Source organism: Gobius niger (assembly GCF_951799975.1).
Source record: "Gobius niger genome assembly, chromosome: 1".
Lineage (NCBI taxonomy): Eukaryota > Metazoa > Chordata > Actinopteri > Gobiiformes > Gobiidae > Gobius > Gobius niger.
This window is the reverse complement of record NC_136852.1, coordinates 2689174-2706395: the sequence shown is the minus strand read 5'-3', so window position 1 is coordinate 2706395 and position 17222 is coordinate 2689174. Positions and strand designations below refer to the sequence as shown.

Sequence of the window (17222 nt, the reverse complement as noted above, 5' to 3'; positions counted from 1 at the left end):
TCTCTTCAGCTGCTCAAACCTGGAAGTATTTTCACGGCGCCAAGTGTTAGTCTTCGCCAGAGCACGAGGCGCGTTTGATGCGGATGATTTTTATGTGGGGCTCGCTAAAATCTTGGCGTTTCGCTCGAACCTTTGACTATTCCGCTTGAAGGGCAACGGACGAACTGCCGGGACTTTCCGCGAGTCCCGTTTTGTTTTTCTACTGTCTGATCTGCCTTTTTAAGTGTGCGATGTTTATCCGACCCTCGTGTTCCCGCCCACGCCCCAAACGGCTGCATACGATTGGTCGCTCAGCTCAGTCAGAATCTTATTGGTTGGACCTCCACCTGTGATCTAAGTGCCAAGAGTCTTCCCCTGGTCCTGTGCCGGCTGAGAGACCGCTGTCACTGGGTTAAAGCCGGGTTTATGGATCTCCAAAGAACCTGTAGAGCAAAGATGTAACGCTCAACGATACATCTGAGGTTTCAAACTAAAAGTGGGGCGTGTAAGAGTTTTTATGAATATAAACCTGACCTGTCCGTGTCCCAGATCGCAGTTAAAGTTTTTATTCGATTCCACAATGAGGAGAGAGAGATTGGACCTGGCAGGCCGGTTCTTTAGCATTAGTAATGTTACATTAAACTCTAGGCACAGACGGTCAATTATCAATCTTTTAAATATCAATCTATTCAATTTATAAAGCATTTAAACATGCAGACTGTCTCTTTAACCTCTTACCACCCACCTTAACCGAGCACGTTTTCTCCAGTTCGGCTTTACTCAAATCTAAAAGCTTCTCTTGACTGGAGTCTACAGCCTGTGTGTGACGCCTCATTTGAAAGCTTTGATGGACAAAACGGCCCCAAGGGAATCTTTTTCCTCATTGTTGCCATCGCTATTTTAACGTTTTTTTCATTGCTGCCCCTTTGTGACTTTTTTGACACATTTTTGTCACATTTTTGTCACATTTTTGTCCCTTTTTCGTAATTTTTTGTCACATTTTTGTCACTTTTTCATCACATTTTTGTCATTTTTTCATCGCATTTTTTGTTGCTTTTTTGCCACTTTTTTGTCGCATTTTTGTAATTTTTTGTCAATTTTTTGTCACTTTTTCGTCACTTTTTCGTCATTTTTTCATCGCATTTTTGTCACTTTTTCATCACCGTTTTGTCACTTTTTTGTCACTTTTTCATCGCATTTTTTGTTGCCTTTTTGTCACCATTTTTGTCACTTTTTTGTCATTTTTTCATCGCATTTTTGTTGCTTTTTCATCACTTTTTGTCACATTTTTGTCATTTTTTCATCACATTTTTTCATCACATTTTTTCATCACATTTTTTCATCACATTTTTGTCACTTTTTCGTTGAATTTTTTTCACAGTTTTTGTCGCTTTTTTGTCATTTTTTCATCGCATTTTTGTCACTTTTTGTCACATTTTTGTCACTTTTTCGTTGCATTTTTGTCACTTTTTTTTTAGAATTCTGGGTTTTTGTCGCTATTTAGTTTCTCTTTCCTTTAGAAGAAGCTTTTAGATTTGCCAAAGTAGAAAATATGCTCTATTCAGGTGGGGGTTAAGAGGTTAAAGGAGCTAGAAGCAAATTTCCCATTTTATACTCACTACTGCCACCTCAGGTCATAAGTCTAACTGCAGCTTCTATATTAAGCTCATGCATGACGACACTTCAGACCCAAAGTAACACCTTTCTGAGTGACAGTGCAGGATTTTAGAGGCCGTTGTGGTGAACAGGTCTGAGCTCATTCTACACATTAGGACATGGCTGGAACATGTGGGGGGAGGAAGATATTTGTATAGTCCCTTTAAAGGTGCATTATGGAACTTTTTGTGCAGAAAAAAACAACCTGTTTGACCTTGTAGTGGTTTGCACGGCCTCTATGACGCTCCAGGATCAATTGTTTTGGGGTTTCAGGTAGAGATGGTCATAAAGGCTAAACCTTTACACAACCGCTGGTTCAAATGTGCACGAATATGACGTTGTTTTAACCTCTTAACTCCCATCTGAAGGGATCCCATTTTCTCCAGTTTGGCTTTAGCCTAATTCAAAAGCTTCTTGGGAAAAAAGCCACAAACAGCCACAAAAAATTAGAAGAAAACAAGGATGTAAACGCCACAAAAATGTGACAAAAATTTAACAAAAATGTGACAAAAATTCAATAAAAATGTGACAAAAATTCAACAAATATGTGACAAAAAGTGACAAAAACGCAACTAAAAACTGACAAATTTTCAACAAAAATGTGACAAAAACTCAACAAAAATTTGACAAAAACTCAACAATAAAATGACAAAAACACGAGGAAAAATATCAGTTTTGTGGGTCTTAGCTTTCAAATGAGGCCTATAGCCAAAGAGGACAGCATGCATTCATTTTTTTGTTGGGTATTCAACTAATTTTTGTAACTTTTTTGTCATTTTTTATCAGATTTTTGTCATTTTTTTGTCAAATTTTGGTCATTTCTTCGTCAATTTTTTGTCAATTTCTTGTGACATTTTTGTGACATTTTTGCCACTTTTTCATCAATTTTTCGTCACTTTTTCATCAATTTTTCGTCACTTTTTCGTCAATGTTTTCTCACTTTTTTGTCACATTTCCATCATTGTTTTCGTCTCAGTTTTGTTGCTATTTTCACAGCTTTTTTCCCCAGAAGCTTTTGGACTGGGGTAAAGCCAAACTGGGGAAAATGTGCTCTGTTCAGGTGGGAGTTAAGGGGTTAAACATGTGAAAGGTTTTAAAACAGTGAACCAATCAACTTTACATTCAGGGAAAAATAATATTACATTTCTTCGGTCATATCTGGGGACGCAGAGAGGTCGTGACTATTCACAAAAAGAATCTTAATCCAGGTGTTTCCGTGACGGCTGAGTCTCAGTCGGCACAGGTGACGTACTGCTGTCCCCTGGCTCTCTCCCTTTGGGTGTTCCGTGCGTTCTCCTCTGCAGCTCCTCTGTCCCAAAATATATTTAAAATCACACACACACACACACACACAAATACATAGAAGAATAACTACTTCACTGGGACGTTTTGTAGCAGAGCTCATTTCTCCTCTTCCAATCAGGACCATGTTGTCGTGTAACCAAAGCCTTGAAACAGCCCCCTCTTGTGGCATGACCAGTGCAATTTCCTACTATTGCATCTTGAAGACTGTTTCTATTATTACTATTAAATGTGCGTACAATATTTTTGAGGAGACATCGTGACTATCCTATATCTACTGTGCAATTACCGTCTCCTGAAAGTCTATTTACCGATGTACATACGACGAAAACCGCCTGCATTTGTAATATTAAACCGTGGGGGGAGACACCGAGATCTATTTTTGTTGCGGCGATTGGTGCGAAGAGACTAAAGTTTAAAGATTGTGAAAATGTTGCGCGTTTTTTCGACTGTTAAGTGTTCCTTTTCAATGTCGTGCACTGAGATTTGAGATTTCTATTTATTCAACGAGACTGCGATTACTCAAACATGTATTAGTAAAACGGATGTATCATTTGCCTTGAATGTAATGTATTATTAATATAATTATTAAAGAAGTTTGTTCAATATTCCGTGAGCTGGTGTTTTACTTTGTTTTGTTTCTTGTTGGAGATTACAGCGGCTTCATTTGTGTTGTACAAATCTCTTTCACTAAGGGCTGCCCGCTAAAGTTCAGAGCGGAGTTTGGAAACTACTTTTGTTGTATTGGTCAATAATGCAGTGATTAATTGATCTCACTGAAGAAGAAAAAAGTTAAAGAGGCGAGGCTGTATTGATTGCTGATTTTGCTTTATGGAGAAACAGATACAGACACTGGTATCGACCATTACGCCGATACCACAGATTATCGGCGTAATGGTCGATACCAGTGAATAATATATTTTATATATATATTATATTTATTTTTGTCACATTTTTCTTGAGTTTTTGTCACATTTTTGTTGAATTTTTGTCACATTTTTGTTGAATTTTTGTCACATTTTTGTTGAATTTTTGTCACATTTTTGTTGATTTTTTGTCACATTTTTGTTGAATTTTTGTCATATTTTTGTTGAATTTTTGTCACATTTTTGTTGAATTTTTGTCACATTTTTGTTGATTTTTTGTCACATTTTGTTGAATTTTTGTAATTTTTGTTGTTGAATTTTTGTTGAATTTTTGTTGATTTTTTGTTGAATTTTTGTCATATTTTTGTTGAATTTTTGTCACATTTTGTTGAGTTTTTGTCACTTTTTTGTTGAATTTTTGTCACATTTTTGTCACATTTGTGTTGAATTTTTGTCATATTTTTGTTGAATTTTTGTCACATTTTTGTTGAATTTTTGTCACATTTTTGTTGATTTTTTGTCACATTTTGTTGAATTTTTGTAATTTTTGTTGTTGAATTTTTGTTGAATTTTTGTTGATTTTTTGTTGAATTTTTGTCATATTTTTGTTGATTTTTTGTCACATTTTGTTGAGTTTTTGTCACTTTTTTGTTGAATTTTTGTCACATTTTTGTCACATTTGTGTTGAATTTTTGTCACTTTTTTGTTGAATTTTTGTCACATTTCTGTTGCTTTTACATCCTTGTTTTCTTCTCATTTTTTGTGGCTGTTTTGGTGCTTTTTTCCCAAGAAGCTTTTGGAATCAGGTAAAGCCAAACTGGAGAAAATGGGATCCGTTCAGGTGGGAGTTAAGAGGTTAAAAGAGTTTTCCGCAGATTATATTGGTATCGGTATCGGGCAGTACCTAAACACAAACCTATCTGACACCAGATACAGACGGCATCTCGTCATAGAAGGGGGCGTGGCTTCGCCGAGGGGGAAAATAGAATCTTTAGAGCAGTGGTTCTCAACCTTTTGGAGCCGCGACCCCCCGCCCGGGTCACACCGTGCGAAATCGGAACATTAGTCTACATAAAAAACAAAAAGAAAATAACAAACAGCTCAAATAAAATTAATCAAATTACGAACATATAATGCCCCTCTGGTAAAATAGCACACACATGCGACAATAAAATATTATAATATATGCTAATAAAAATATGTATATTTTATCTACATGATCTGGCGACCCCCCAAATTTGTCTTGCGACCCCCAGGTTGAGAACCACTGCTTTAGAGGAACGCAATTTTCCACTCTTTTTAGCCATTTTCTGGTGGAATGTGAACTTATTTATCACAGAAATAAAGTCAAGTTTAAATCGGGCCCATATGGATATTTTCTTACATCAGATTGTTCAGTAAGTGAAAAAACGGCAGTTGTAGCTAGCGCTAGCTAAACGTTAGGAAAATTGTAATCGTATTTCAGCGTTTGTTAAAGTAGTTTTTGAATAATTAAAGAAAGTTTAGATTTAGTGGGACAAGGCCTCATGGAAGACCCAGGACACGCTGGTGGGACTATGTCTCCGAGCTGGTCTGGTGTCGCCTCGCGGTCCCCCCAGAACAGCTGGAGGAGGTGTGTGTGGATCGGGAAGTCTGGGCATCTCTGCTGAGACTGCTTCCCCCTCGACCCAACCCCGGATAAAGCGGAAGAAAATGGATGGATACAGACGCATCTCGTCATAGAAGGGGGCGTGGCCTCGCCGAGGGGGAAAATAGAATATTTAGGGAAACTCAATTTTCCCTCTTTTTAGCCATTTTCTGGTGGAATATGAACTTATTTATCACATAGAAATACAGTCCGTTGTAAATTGGGCCCATTTGGATATTTTCTCACAGCAGATTGTTCAGTAGAAGTGAAAAAACGGCAGTTGTAGCTAGCGCTAGCTAACGTTAGCATTAGCCCGATGCTAACATGTAGCATTATGTTAGCATTCTCCGTTTTTTATGTATTGATGAGCTGTTGAACCACTTTGCTCCCTCCATGTCTTTGTATCTTTATTTAGTAGAAACTATATTTATAATTCAGCGTTTGTTAAAGAATAATTTTGAATAATTAGAGAAAGTTTAGATTTTTTCCAAATTGTTTTCCCCCTTAACTGTTTTCAAACATGAACATACATGGGCGATTCCAGAGATGCCGTCTGTATCAGACATTTAAACCCCTAATGATCACTTTTGTGTCACCTGGTTTTTTCTTGCCAACATAGAATCAAGCAGCAGAATTCACAATGCACAGACTTTCATTTGCATAATGAGCCATGTGCCACAGGTGTTCGCATACTTTTACATGCTTCATTACTGTTTTTATTCATTTGCTGTGGTATCGAACTGGCACTCGGTATCAGCGACGACTCTAAACCCAAGTATCGGTTTCGGAACAACACTACTAAGGACCCCAAAACATGGATCAGAGGGCCGCATTTGGCCCCCAATCCACAGTTTAGACACAACTGAAATGATTGAAGTTCGCAATCAAATGCTATCAATTGAATGTCTCATGTTACTTGTGAGCAGCAGCTAGAGCTACATTCACATTAGAAAAAACAAAATTAAATAAACTGTAGAATATTTACACAAATTAAATATTCAATAGCTACTAGTTAACCTCTTACCACCCGCCTAAACCAAATGCATTCTGTCCTCTTTGGCTATTATATAGGTCTGTGTAACAGCTCATTTGAAAGCTAAGACCCACAAAACTGATCTTTTTCCTCGCGTTGTTGCTGTGTTGTGTCACCTTTTGTATGTTTTCTTTTTATTCTTTTTTTTTAATTTATTTTTGTCACATTTTTCTTGAGTTTTTGTGACATTTTGGTTGAATTTTTGTCACGTTTTTGTTGAATTTTTGTCACATTTTTGTCACATTTTTCTTGAATTTTTGTCACATTTTTGTTGATTTTTTGTAACATTTTTGTTGATTTTTTGTCACATTTTTGTTGATTTTTTGTCACATTTTTGTTGAATTTTTGTCACATTTTGTTGAATTTTTGTCACATTTTTGTTGATTTTTTGTAACATTTTTGTTGATTTTTTGTCACATTTTTGTTGATTTTTTGTCACATTTTTGTTGAATTTTTGTCACATTTTGTTGAATTTTTGTTGAATTTTTGTAATTTTTTGTTGTTGAATTTTTGTCACATTTTGTTGAATTTTTGTCACATTTTTGTTGATTTTTTGTCACATTTTTGTTGAATTTTTGTCACATTTTGTTGATTTTTTGTTGATTTTTTGTAATTTTTGTTGTTGAATTTTTGTCACTTTTTTGTTGAATTTTTGTTACATTTTTGTTGCATTTACATCCTTGTTTTCTTCTCTTTTTTGTGGCTGTTTTGGTGCTTTTTTCCCAAGAAGCTTTTCAGGTAAAGCCAAACTGGAGAAAATGGGATCCGTTCAGGTGGGAGTTAAGAGGTTAAAAGAGTTCAGTTTTCCGCACGTACATCATGTTGCATTTCCCTTTCCTCTATTAGTATAATTGACCTATTATTATTTATTGACAGCTAACGCAGTGGACACAGAGATCATCATTGTTTGACAGTTTGCATCTGTTCCCATGACAACGACACGAGGCTGCCAGGGCAGAGATGATTTTTCCAAGAGAGATTCAGCATTCAGGTTTAGAAATGTATTAAAGGCAAATGTTCTGTTCTGTACAGGAAGGTTGCGCTACGTATCGAACATTGTACATTATTTCTTTATTACTATCAGCAATTTGGCAACATATATGATAAACATGCCGAGTTAGATTTGTAAAAAATGCGTGTCAATAAAGACGACGTATTCCATTGGCTCAAACTGTATCACGTGACGCGGAAGTGAGGCGAAGCGTCTCTCTGTCCTGCAGGGTCTCTGGAGTCACCGCTGCCACATCACAACAGCAAAACACGGATCAAACTTCAAACCTGCGGGAACGGGCGGCTCCTTCCTCCGGTCCTGTCCGCTCATTCACTCCCCACAGGTTTATTTACTGATACAAACATCCAGACCGGCCATTCCGTCACGTCAAACGGTAATTTGCCTGCACGCGACAGTGTTTTGGAAGCAAAGCTAGCGGCTAACTAGATGCTAATCTGATCATCTCGAATATTTATTGCGATTGAATGTAATCTTTTAAGAAAAACTACATGTTGATGCCATTCTGTGTGTGCTTAGTGCTTTACGATTGTTTTCAACTCAGTGTGTTTCTAATCTTGGATCCTCGTGGTCTATTATTATCTCGTAAATGTGAACATAAACAAGTGGCAGCATTGTTGTAGAATTGAGCTAATATTGGAGTTATTTGCACATGTACGTTTTGCGGGATCACGGGTTAATCCTGATTATTTGAGATGTTAACAGTTTTAGTTGTAAATCTGAGTATGACATAAACATATGGTAGGAGTGTAAGTTCAAAGCGATTTGAAAATGCAGTATTAACCCCTTAACTCCCACCCGAACCGAGCACATTTTCTCCAGTTTGGCTTTACCCCAGTCCAAAAGCTTCTGGAAAAAAGCTGTGAAATTAGCAACAAAATTGAGACGAAAAAAATTATGGAAATGTGACCAAAAAAATGAAAAAACATTGACAAAAAAGTAACGAAAAATTGATGAAAAAGTGGCTAAAATGTCTCAAGAAATTGACAAAAAATTTACGAAAAATGTGACAAAAATGTGACATAAAAATGTGACATAAAAATGTGATAAAAATTTGACCAAAAAAAAGACAAAAATATGACAATGTGACAAATATGTGATAAATGACGAAAAAAAGGAGAACAATTTGATAAAAATGTGATAAAAACTTGACAAAAATTACAAAAATTTGACAAAAATGTGATAAAAATTTGACAAAAAAAAGACAAAAATATGACAAAATGTGACAAATATGTGATAAAAATTCACGAAAATAGGACAAAAATTTTACTAAAAAATTACAAAAAATGACCCAAAAAAATGACAAAAATGTGATAAAAAAATGACCCAAAAAAGTTACTAAAATGAGTTGAATACCCAACAAAAAATGATTGAAAAAAAATTCTGATGACGTGAGGAAAAAGATCCTCTCGGTTCAGGCTGGAGTTAAGAGGTTAAGTATTATACTATAATACTTGAGCTCTGTTTGTACTGTACTATTATACTTGAGCTCTGTTTTATACCCAGAGACCATATATTTGTTTTATTTTTTTGGAGCTGCTCGTGCTCGTGCTTGTTGACACACGTGAAATCCGCTGATAACACGTTCCCAGTGCTCTGTGTTTAGATAAGTTATCATCCAGACAAGACCTTTATGTAAAGCTGTTCTGAGCTGAAAAATGAGCAAAAAATACAAAATCAGGACCAAAACAAGGCACCGGTATCAGGTTTAATGTTTGATCAATTGTGCATGTTTTGGATTGACAGGGGAATAACTTCTGTGCAATAATCTCTGCATCAGCGTCACTTTATCAAACACCTGCACTATGACTGTAAACTTTGCACTGCCAATGCTGACAGTTTGATATTCTACATTTTATTGTCTTTTTTCCCCTTAAAGGCCTTTACCTGATTTTTCCATTTCAAACATTGAAAGACGAAGCCACTAAATTTTAACCTCTTAACTCCCACCTGAACCGAGAGGATCTTTTTCACGTCATCAGATTTTTTTTTCCCTCATTTTTTTGTTAGGTATTCAACCAATTTTTTGTTGTTGTTTTTTTAACTTTTTTGTCTTTTTTGTCACATTTGTCATTTTTTCATCATTTTTTAAATCAAATTTAAAAAAAAAATGTTGTCAAATTTTTGTCATTTTTTGTCACATTTTTGTCATTTTTTCGTCATTTTTTTAATCAAATTTTTGACTTTTTTTGGTCACATTTTTGTCATTTTTTCGTCATTTTTTTAATCAAATTTTTGACTTTTTTTGGTCACATTTTTGTCATTTTTCGGCAATTTTTCGTTAATTTCTTTTTGACATTTTTGTGACATTTTTGCCACTTTTTCATCAATGTTTTCTCACTTTTTTGTCACATTTCCATCATTGTTTTTGTCTCAGTTTTGTTGCTATTTTCACAGCTTTTTTCCAGAAGCTTTTGGACTGGGGTAAAGCCAAACTGGAGAAAATGTGCTCGGTTCAGGCGGGAGTTAAGGGGTTAATGTTGGTCATCCCAAATCTTCCTAACATATTTGCAGCATCACAATTCTTCCCAGGGACATGTTCATAGGCACATTTTCACTTTCACAAGAATGCTAGAAAACTAGCCTGCAAGTTCATGAAACTGATGTTTTATAATTAGATCTACTGTGTTTTACCAACATATGTCTGAGTTTACGATATACTTAAGGAGGACAAAAGTAATTTCATTCCATAACTAGAAAAAAAATCAGGTGTAGCTCCTTTTAAAGCTGTTTTATTCACTGTATATATAAGGTACCTCTATTATTTAATTGTTTTCCAGTGAATTTCTCCACTGTGAGCTCAGTAAAGTCTTATCTTATATTATCTTATTCCACAGTACAGCACAGAGAGACAGACTTAACAAAAGAAAGGCCCAAATCAAACCGGTCAGTTGATAAATCCTCACATCTCTGTCCGTTCCAGTCAGGCCGGGACCATGGCGAAGGACCCGTTGGCCGAGGCGGGTTTTTACTTCGATGAACTGAACAAGCTGCGGGTCCTGGAGCCGGAGGTGAGCCAGAGCACCGCGGAACTCAAGGAGGAGTGCAAGGAGTTCGTGGACAGTAAGTTACCACACGTACCACATGTAAAACGTTGTTGTCGGTGACTGTGGCGTTGAAGAAGCTGCTCAGTCTCACACATTCTCTGCGTTCTTAGAAATCGGTCAGTTTCAGAAGATCGTGGGTGGACTGATGGAGCTTGTGGATGAATTGGCCAAAGAGGCAGAGACAGAGAAGATGAAGGTAACACCTTTCCTTTATGTGTAGGTTGATACGTACCGTAAATTCTCTAATACTGGCCTGTATTCCATTAGCGGCCGGGTCTCTAACAGAGGCCGGGTCTCTAACAGAAACTATAGCGGTAGAAATATTCCCCATGTTAGGAATTTGTCTCATACTCGTGTAAATGAAAACTCATGTGCAGGAAGTAAACAAACGGGAACCCGGGCCGAGGGGGACGCTGCGGAGGAGCTGATCCGAGCGTAACTTTGACACAGATTTAGACACTTTTCAAACCTCCTGTGACAATATTTGGAAACAACAAATGTTGTGTGACCCTCCAGGGTTTTAATAAAGTCGCCATCGTCTTCAAAGCACGTCCAGCTGCTCCGTGTGCAGGTCAGTCCCACGCCTCAAAATAACTCCTCCGATCAGCGCGAGCGTCTCGTCTTCTCTCGGGTCAGTCTCATGATCGATCACAAACTCAAACGCTCCGTCTAAACTCGCCTTTTACACAAGATAACAACAAATAATCCGGTCTGCGGTAAAAATGAAACAGAAACCTGCAGTGACATTGATGTCAATGCTCCGCTAACAGCAACGAAACACTTCCTGTTGTCCCGACAAAATAAAAGGCGTCAATGTTCCAGCCGCTGGGAGAGGGTTTGAAATGTTAATTAATAAATGAACCTAATATTCTAGGTGCAAATGGACACAAATCTCGTTTTTCTTCATTTTCCTGGTCGTCCGTTTTGCTCAAATAGAAATAAAGGCCTGTCTCTAATCGTGGCCTGGTTCCAATAAAGGCCTGGTCCTAGATGCCCTTGAGTAAATAAGGCCCTGGCCTATATTAGAGCATTTACGGTATTTACGGTATTTTTTTTCTTTCGCTGCAATAGGAGTCTGAATTCTCCTGAAGTCTGTGGCTGAACGGTTATATGTTGATGCATGTGGGATGTGTTCAAAGGCGATAGGAGCCCGTAACCTCCTGAAGTCCGTGGCCAAACAACGTGAGGCTCAGCAGCAGCAGCTCCAGGCGCTCATCACTGAGAAGAAGATGCAGCTCGAGAGGTCAGTATTACAGAAGACGAGTGGCTGGATCTTCTTCGATACAAGGACTTTAAGGCCCTGTCCATACGAAGTCAAGCTGAGGCCCAAACGTAAAGACCTCAGAGTGGAAAGATCTCAAAAAAACGTTTACAAGGCTCCGTTGTTACGACGTCTCCGCAACTTTTACTAAAGCGATGACATCACAGCTCCAGAGTCTGTGATCCATAATCTGCTGACCTTATACTGAGTTTTCCTCATGGATCTATGATGGTTTGACTCCGCCCCTCTTTGCTCCACTGCCGTCCACAAGCCACAGGTGACGAGCAGAAAAACAGTCAGTCTGTGTTTTTGGACTGATTTTTACGTCTGAAGAATAAACTCTCCTCCTCGGCTCTTCCTAAATCCTTCAATCAGTTTCATTTCCACATAAGTTTACTGCACATGCGCCTCTACATCCTGTTCTATTATCTGTGTTAGCGTCACAGCGCCTCAGACAGGCCTGGAGGATGAATTACGCCGTTTTCTTAAAGTATAGGCGTTTTGTCTTTGTGTGGATACAGCATAAGGATATTTGCTTTATGATACTGTTACCTAGGGATGGGTTTGTTAAGGATTTATCAATATTACTTATCAATGATCCTTATTGGGTTTTTTTAACCCACCTGAACCGAGCACATTTTCTCCAGCTTTACCCCAATCCAAAAGCTTCTGGAAAAAAGGTGTGAAAATAGCAACAAAACTGAGACGAAAACAAGGATGAAAATGTGGCAAAAATGTCACGAAAATGTCACAAGAAATTGACAAGAAATTGACAAAAAATTGACGAAAAAATGACCAAAATTTGACCAAAAAAAAAACAAAAATGTGACAAAGTGACAAAAAAATTACAAAAAGTGATAAAAAAAAATTTGATAAAAATGGATGAAAAAGTGACAAAAAATGTACAAAAAAATTACAAAAATGGACAAAAAGTGATAAGAATTTGACAAAAAAAATGCGAATAATTTGACGAAAAATGTGACAAAAAAGTCACGGAAATTTGACAAAAATGAGATGACTGCCCAACAAAAAAAGTGATTAAAAAAAATGTGATAAAGATTGATGAAAAAGTGACAAAAAATGGACAAAAAAATGGACAAAAATTTGACGAAAAATTGAGGAAAAATTGATGAAAAAGTGACAAAAAATGGACAAAAAAGTGATAAGAATTTGACCCAAAAAATTGAATAATTTGACGAAAAAGTGACAAAAAAGTCACGAAAATTTGACAAAAATGAGACGACTGCCCAACAAAAAAAGTGATGGAAAAAAAATCTGATGATGTGAGGAAAAAGATCAATTTAGTTTTGCAGGTCTTCGCTTTCAAATGAGGCGTTACACTGGCCTACAGGATTTGGGTAAAGCTGAACTGGAGAAAATGCTCTCGGTGGGAGTTAAGCGGTTAAAAGGCCAAACGATAGTTACATCCATCCATCCATCCATCCATCCATTTTCTTCCGCTTTATCCGGGGCCGGGTCGCGGGGGCAGCAGTCTCAGCAGAGATGCCCAAACTTCCCGATCCACACACACCTCCTCCAGCTGTTCTGGGGGGACCCCGAGGCGACACCAGGCCAGCTCGGAGACATAGTCCCACCACCGTGTCCTGGGCCTTCCACGAGGCCTTGTCCCACTAGGACATGCCTGGAACACCTCCCGCGGGAGGCGACCAGGAGGCATCCGAAACAGATGCCCGAGCCACCTCAGCTGGCTCCTTTCGACGTGAAGGAGCAGCGACTCTACTCCGAGCTCCTCCCGGGTAACTGAGCTCCTCACCCGATCTCGGAGGGTGCGCCCAGCCACCCTGCGAAGGAAACTCATTTCGGCCGCTTGTATTCGCGATCTTGTCCTTTCGGTCATGACCCAAATCTCATGACCATAGGTGAGGGTGGGAACGTAGATCGATCGGTAAATCGAGAGCTTTGCCCTCCGACTCAGCTCCCTCTTCACCACGACAGACCGATACAGCGACCGCATCACTGCTGACGCCGCACCGATCCGTCTATCGATCTCACGCTCCATCCGTCCCCCACTCGTGAACAAGACCCCGAGATACTTGAACTCCTCCACTTGAGGCAAGGACTCCCCACCGACCTGAAGAGGGGAAGCCACCTTTTTCCGGTGGAGAACCATGGCCTCGGATTTGGAGGTGCTGATCCTCATCCCGGCCGCTACACACTCGGCTGCAAAGCGCCCCAGAGCAGCTGAAGGTCCCGGTTCGTTGAAGCCATCAGAACAACATCGTCCGCAAACAGCAGAGATGAGACTCTGAGGCTCCCAAACCGGACACCCTCCGGCCCCTGGCTGCGCCTAGAAATTCTGTCCATAAAAGTAATGAACAGAACCGGTGACAAAGGGCAGCCCTGGCGGAGACCAACACGCACCGGGAACAGGTCTGACTTACTGCCGGCAATGCGAACCAAGCTCCTGCTGCTCATACAGGGAACGGACAGCCCTTAGCAGAGGGCCCCGGACCCCATACTCCCGGAGCACCCCCCACAGGGCACCACGAGGGACGCGGTCGAACGCTTTCTCCAGATCCACAAAACACATGTGGACTGGTTGGGCGAACTCCCACGAACCCTCGAGTACCCGATGAAGGGTATAGAGTTGGTCCAGTGTGCCACGACCAGGACGAAAACCGCATTGTTCCTCCTGGATCCGAGGTTCAACTATCGGCCGGATCCTCCTCTCCAGCACCCCGGAATAGACCTTACCGGGGAGGCTAAGGAGGGTGATTCCTCTGTAATTGGAACACACCCTCCGATCCCCCTTCTTAAAGAGAGGGACCACCACCCCGGTCTGCCAATCCAGGGGCACTCTCCCCGACCGCCACGCGATGTTGCAGAGACGTGTCAGCCAAGACAGTCCTACAACATCCAGAGACTTAAGGTACTCAGGGCGAATTTCATCCACCCCCGGAGCCACCAAGGAGCTTTCTCACCACCTTGGTGACTTCAGCCCCGGTGATGGGCGAGCCCACCTCCGAGTCCTCAGCCTCTGCTTCCTCATTGGAAGACGTGACGACGGGATTGAGGAGGTCCTCGAAGTACTCCTTCCACCGCCCGACGACATCCCCAGTCGAGGTCAGCAGCCCCCCACCCGCACTGTACACAGTGTTGGTGAAGCACTGCTTCCCCCTCCTGAGGCGCCGGATGGTTTGCCAGAATCTCTTCGAGGCCGACCGATAGTCTTCCTCCATGGCCTCCCCGAACTCCTCCCAGACCCGAGTTTTAGCCTCCGCGACCGCACGAGCTGCAGCATGCTTGGCCTGCCGGTACCTCTCAGCTGCCTCAGGAGTCCCACAAGCCAACAAGGCCAGGTAGGACTCCTTCTTCAGCTTGACGGCATCCCTTACTTCCGGGCGCCACCACCGGGTTCGGGGATTGCCGCCGCGACAGGCACCAGAGACCTTACGGCCACAACTACGAGCAGCCGCATCGACAATGGAGGAGGAGAACAGAGTCCACTCTGACTCCATGTCCCCCGCCTCCCCCGGAATCTGGGTGAAGCTCTTCCGGAGGTGGGAGTTGAAGACCCCACTGACAGAGGGATCCGCCAGACGTTCCCAGCAGACCCTCACAACACGCTTGGGCCTGCCAGGTCTGACCGGCTTCCTCCCCTGCCAGCGGATCCAGCTCACCACCAGGTGGTGATCGGTTGACAGCTCAGCCCCTCTCTTCACCCGAGTGTCCGAGACACGCGGCCGGAGGTCAGACGACACAACTACAAAGTCGATCATCGACCTCCTGCCTAGGGTGTCCTGGTGCCACGTGCACTTATGGACACCCTTGTGCTCGAACATGGTGTTCGTTATGGACAAACTGTGACTAGCACAGAAGTCCAATAACAGAACACCACTCGGGTTCAGATCGGGGAGGCCGTTCTTCCCAATCACCCCCTCCCAGGTCTCACTGTCGTTACCCACGTGGGCGTTGAAGTCCCCCAGTAGAACAATGGAGTCCCCAGTCGGAGCACTCTCTAGTACCCCTCCCAGGGACTCCAAGAAGGCCGGGTACTCTGCACCGATGTTGGGCCCGTAGGCCGAAACAACGGTGAGAGACCTGTCCCCGACCCGAAGGCGTAGGGACGCGACCCTCTCGTCCACCGGGGTGAACTCCAACACGTGGCGGCTGAGCTGGGGGGATATGAGCAAACCCACCCCAGCCCGCCGCCTCTCCCCGCGGGCAACTCCAGAAAAATGGAGAGTCCAGCCTCTCTCCAGGAGTTGGGATCCGGAACCCAAGCTGTGCGTGGAGGTGAGCCCGACTATATCTAGTCGGTATCTCTCAACCTCCCGCACAAGCTCAGGCTCCTTCCCCCCCAGTGAGGTGACGTTCCATGTCCCGAACGCCAGAAGCTGTGCATGCGGACCAGGTCGTCGAGGCACCTGCCTCTGACTGCCACCCAGTCCTCTCCGCACCCGACCCCTACGGATCCCTCTGCGGGTGGTGGGTCCACAGGAGGGCGGGCCCACGTCGTCCCTTCGGGCTGGGCCCGGCCGGGCCCCGTGGGCAGAGACCGATAGTTACATGGCCTATATATTTAGAGAGGTAATATACAGGTATTATAGCCTAAGCCTGTATTTGTCACTGCTCTACATTTGGATCTAATTTATTTCCAATGCATTTTTTGTGATACATTTAATACATCCATATTTACTTCTCGGTTGCAGATACCGGATCGAGTGCGAGGCCTTGTCCAAAGTGGAGTCCGAGCAGAACGAGTTCATCGACCAGTTCATTTTACAGAAGTGACTGAAGTGATCCCCGTTGTGTGTGTTTGACCTGACAGTGCCTCTAAATGTCTCCGAGCCGCGCCTCAGAGAACAGCTGCACAAAGCTCCACAAACTTTCAACTTTGTTTTCATTATTCTGGCTCGTGTTTTCTACAAAGCTTCCAGATGTACAGCGTTCCGTGTCAGATCGTTCATGGTTACAAGTGGACCAGCCAAACGGGAACTAACTTGGATTAAACTTTAACCAAAGCGAAACTAGAACTAAACGAGCTCCAAACCCAGGACTGAACCCAGGTGTAGGATTGTCCAAATTGATTTTAGGATCTGGCAACGTAAAGTGCTTTCTGATGCACAACTTTTAAGTCATAATGTTTTGATGAAACGTTAATTATGAATAAATCAACATTAGGATTGTGTTGGCTTTGGACATGTTGACCTTGGACCTGGGACACACATGTTTTTAAGTGTTATATATTTATATTCTTTTTAAATATACATACCCTGTGTTTAACCTCTTAACTCCCACCTGAGCGGATCCCATTTTCTCCAGTTTGGCTTTACCCCAATCAAAAAGCTTCTTGGGACAAAAGCACCAAAATAGCCACAAGAAATGAGGAAAACAAGGATGTAAACGCAGCAAAAATGTGACAAAAATTCAACGAAAATGTGACAAAATTCAACAAAAAATTTGACAAAAAATTGACAA

At 41.4% G+C, this 17222-nt stretch overlaps 1 protein-coding gene across 2 annotated transcripts; it reads left to right on the top strand.

Moving 5' to 3' along the window:
* Nucleotides 1-7798: 7798 nt before the first annotated feature.
* ift20 (intraflagellar transport 20 homolog (Chlamydomonas)) lies at nt 7799-16604 on the top strand. 2 transcript variants are annotated; one of them, XM_079575250.1, is made up of 5 exons: nt 7799-7848; nt 10396-10535; nt 10630-10715; nt 11659-11762; nt 16454-16604. In XM_079575250.1, exons 2-5 carry the CDS (start codon nt 10409-10411, stop codon nt 16533-16535), a joined length of 399 nt encoding a protein of 132 aa, XP_079431376.1. In that variant the 5' UTR covers nt 7799-7848; nt 10396-10408; the 3' UTR covers nt 16536-16604. The 2 variants fall into 2 exon arrangements, with proteins under 2 accessions (XP_079431376.1, XP_079431377.1); XM_079575251.1 differs by having other exon boundaries at nt 7810-7848; nt 10400-10535.
* Nucleotides 16605-17222: the final 618 nt, after the last annotated feature.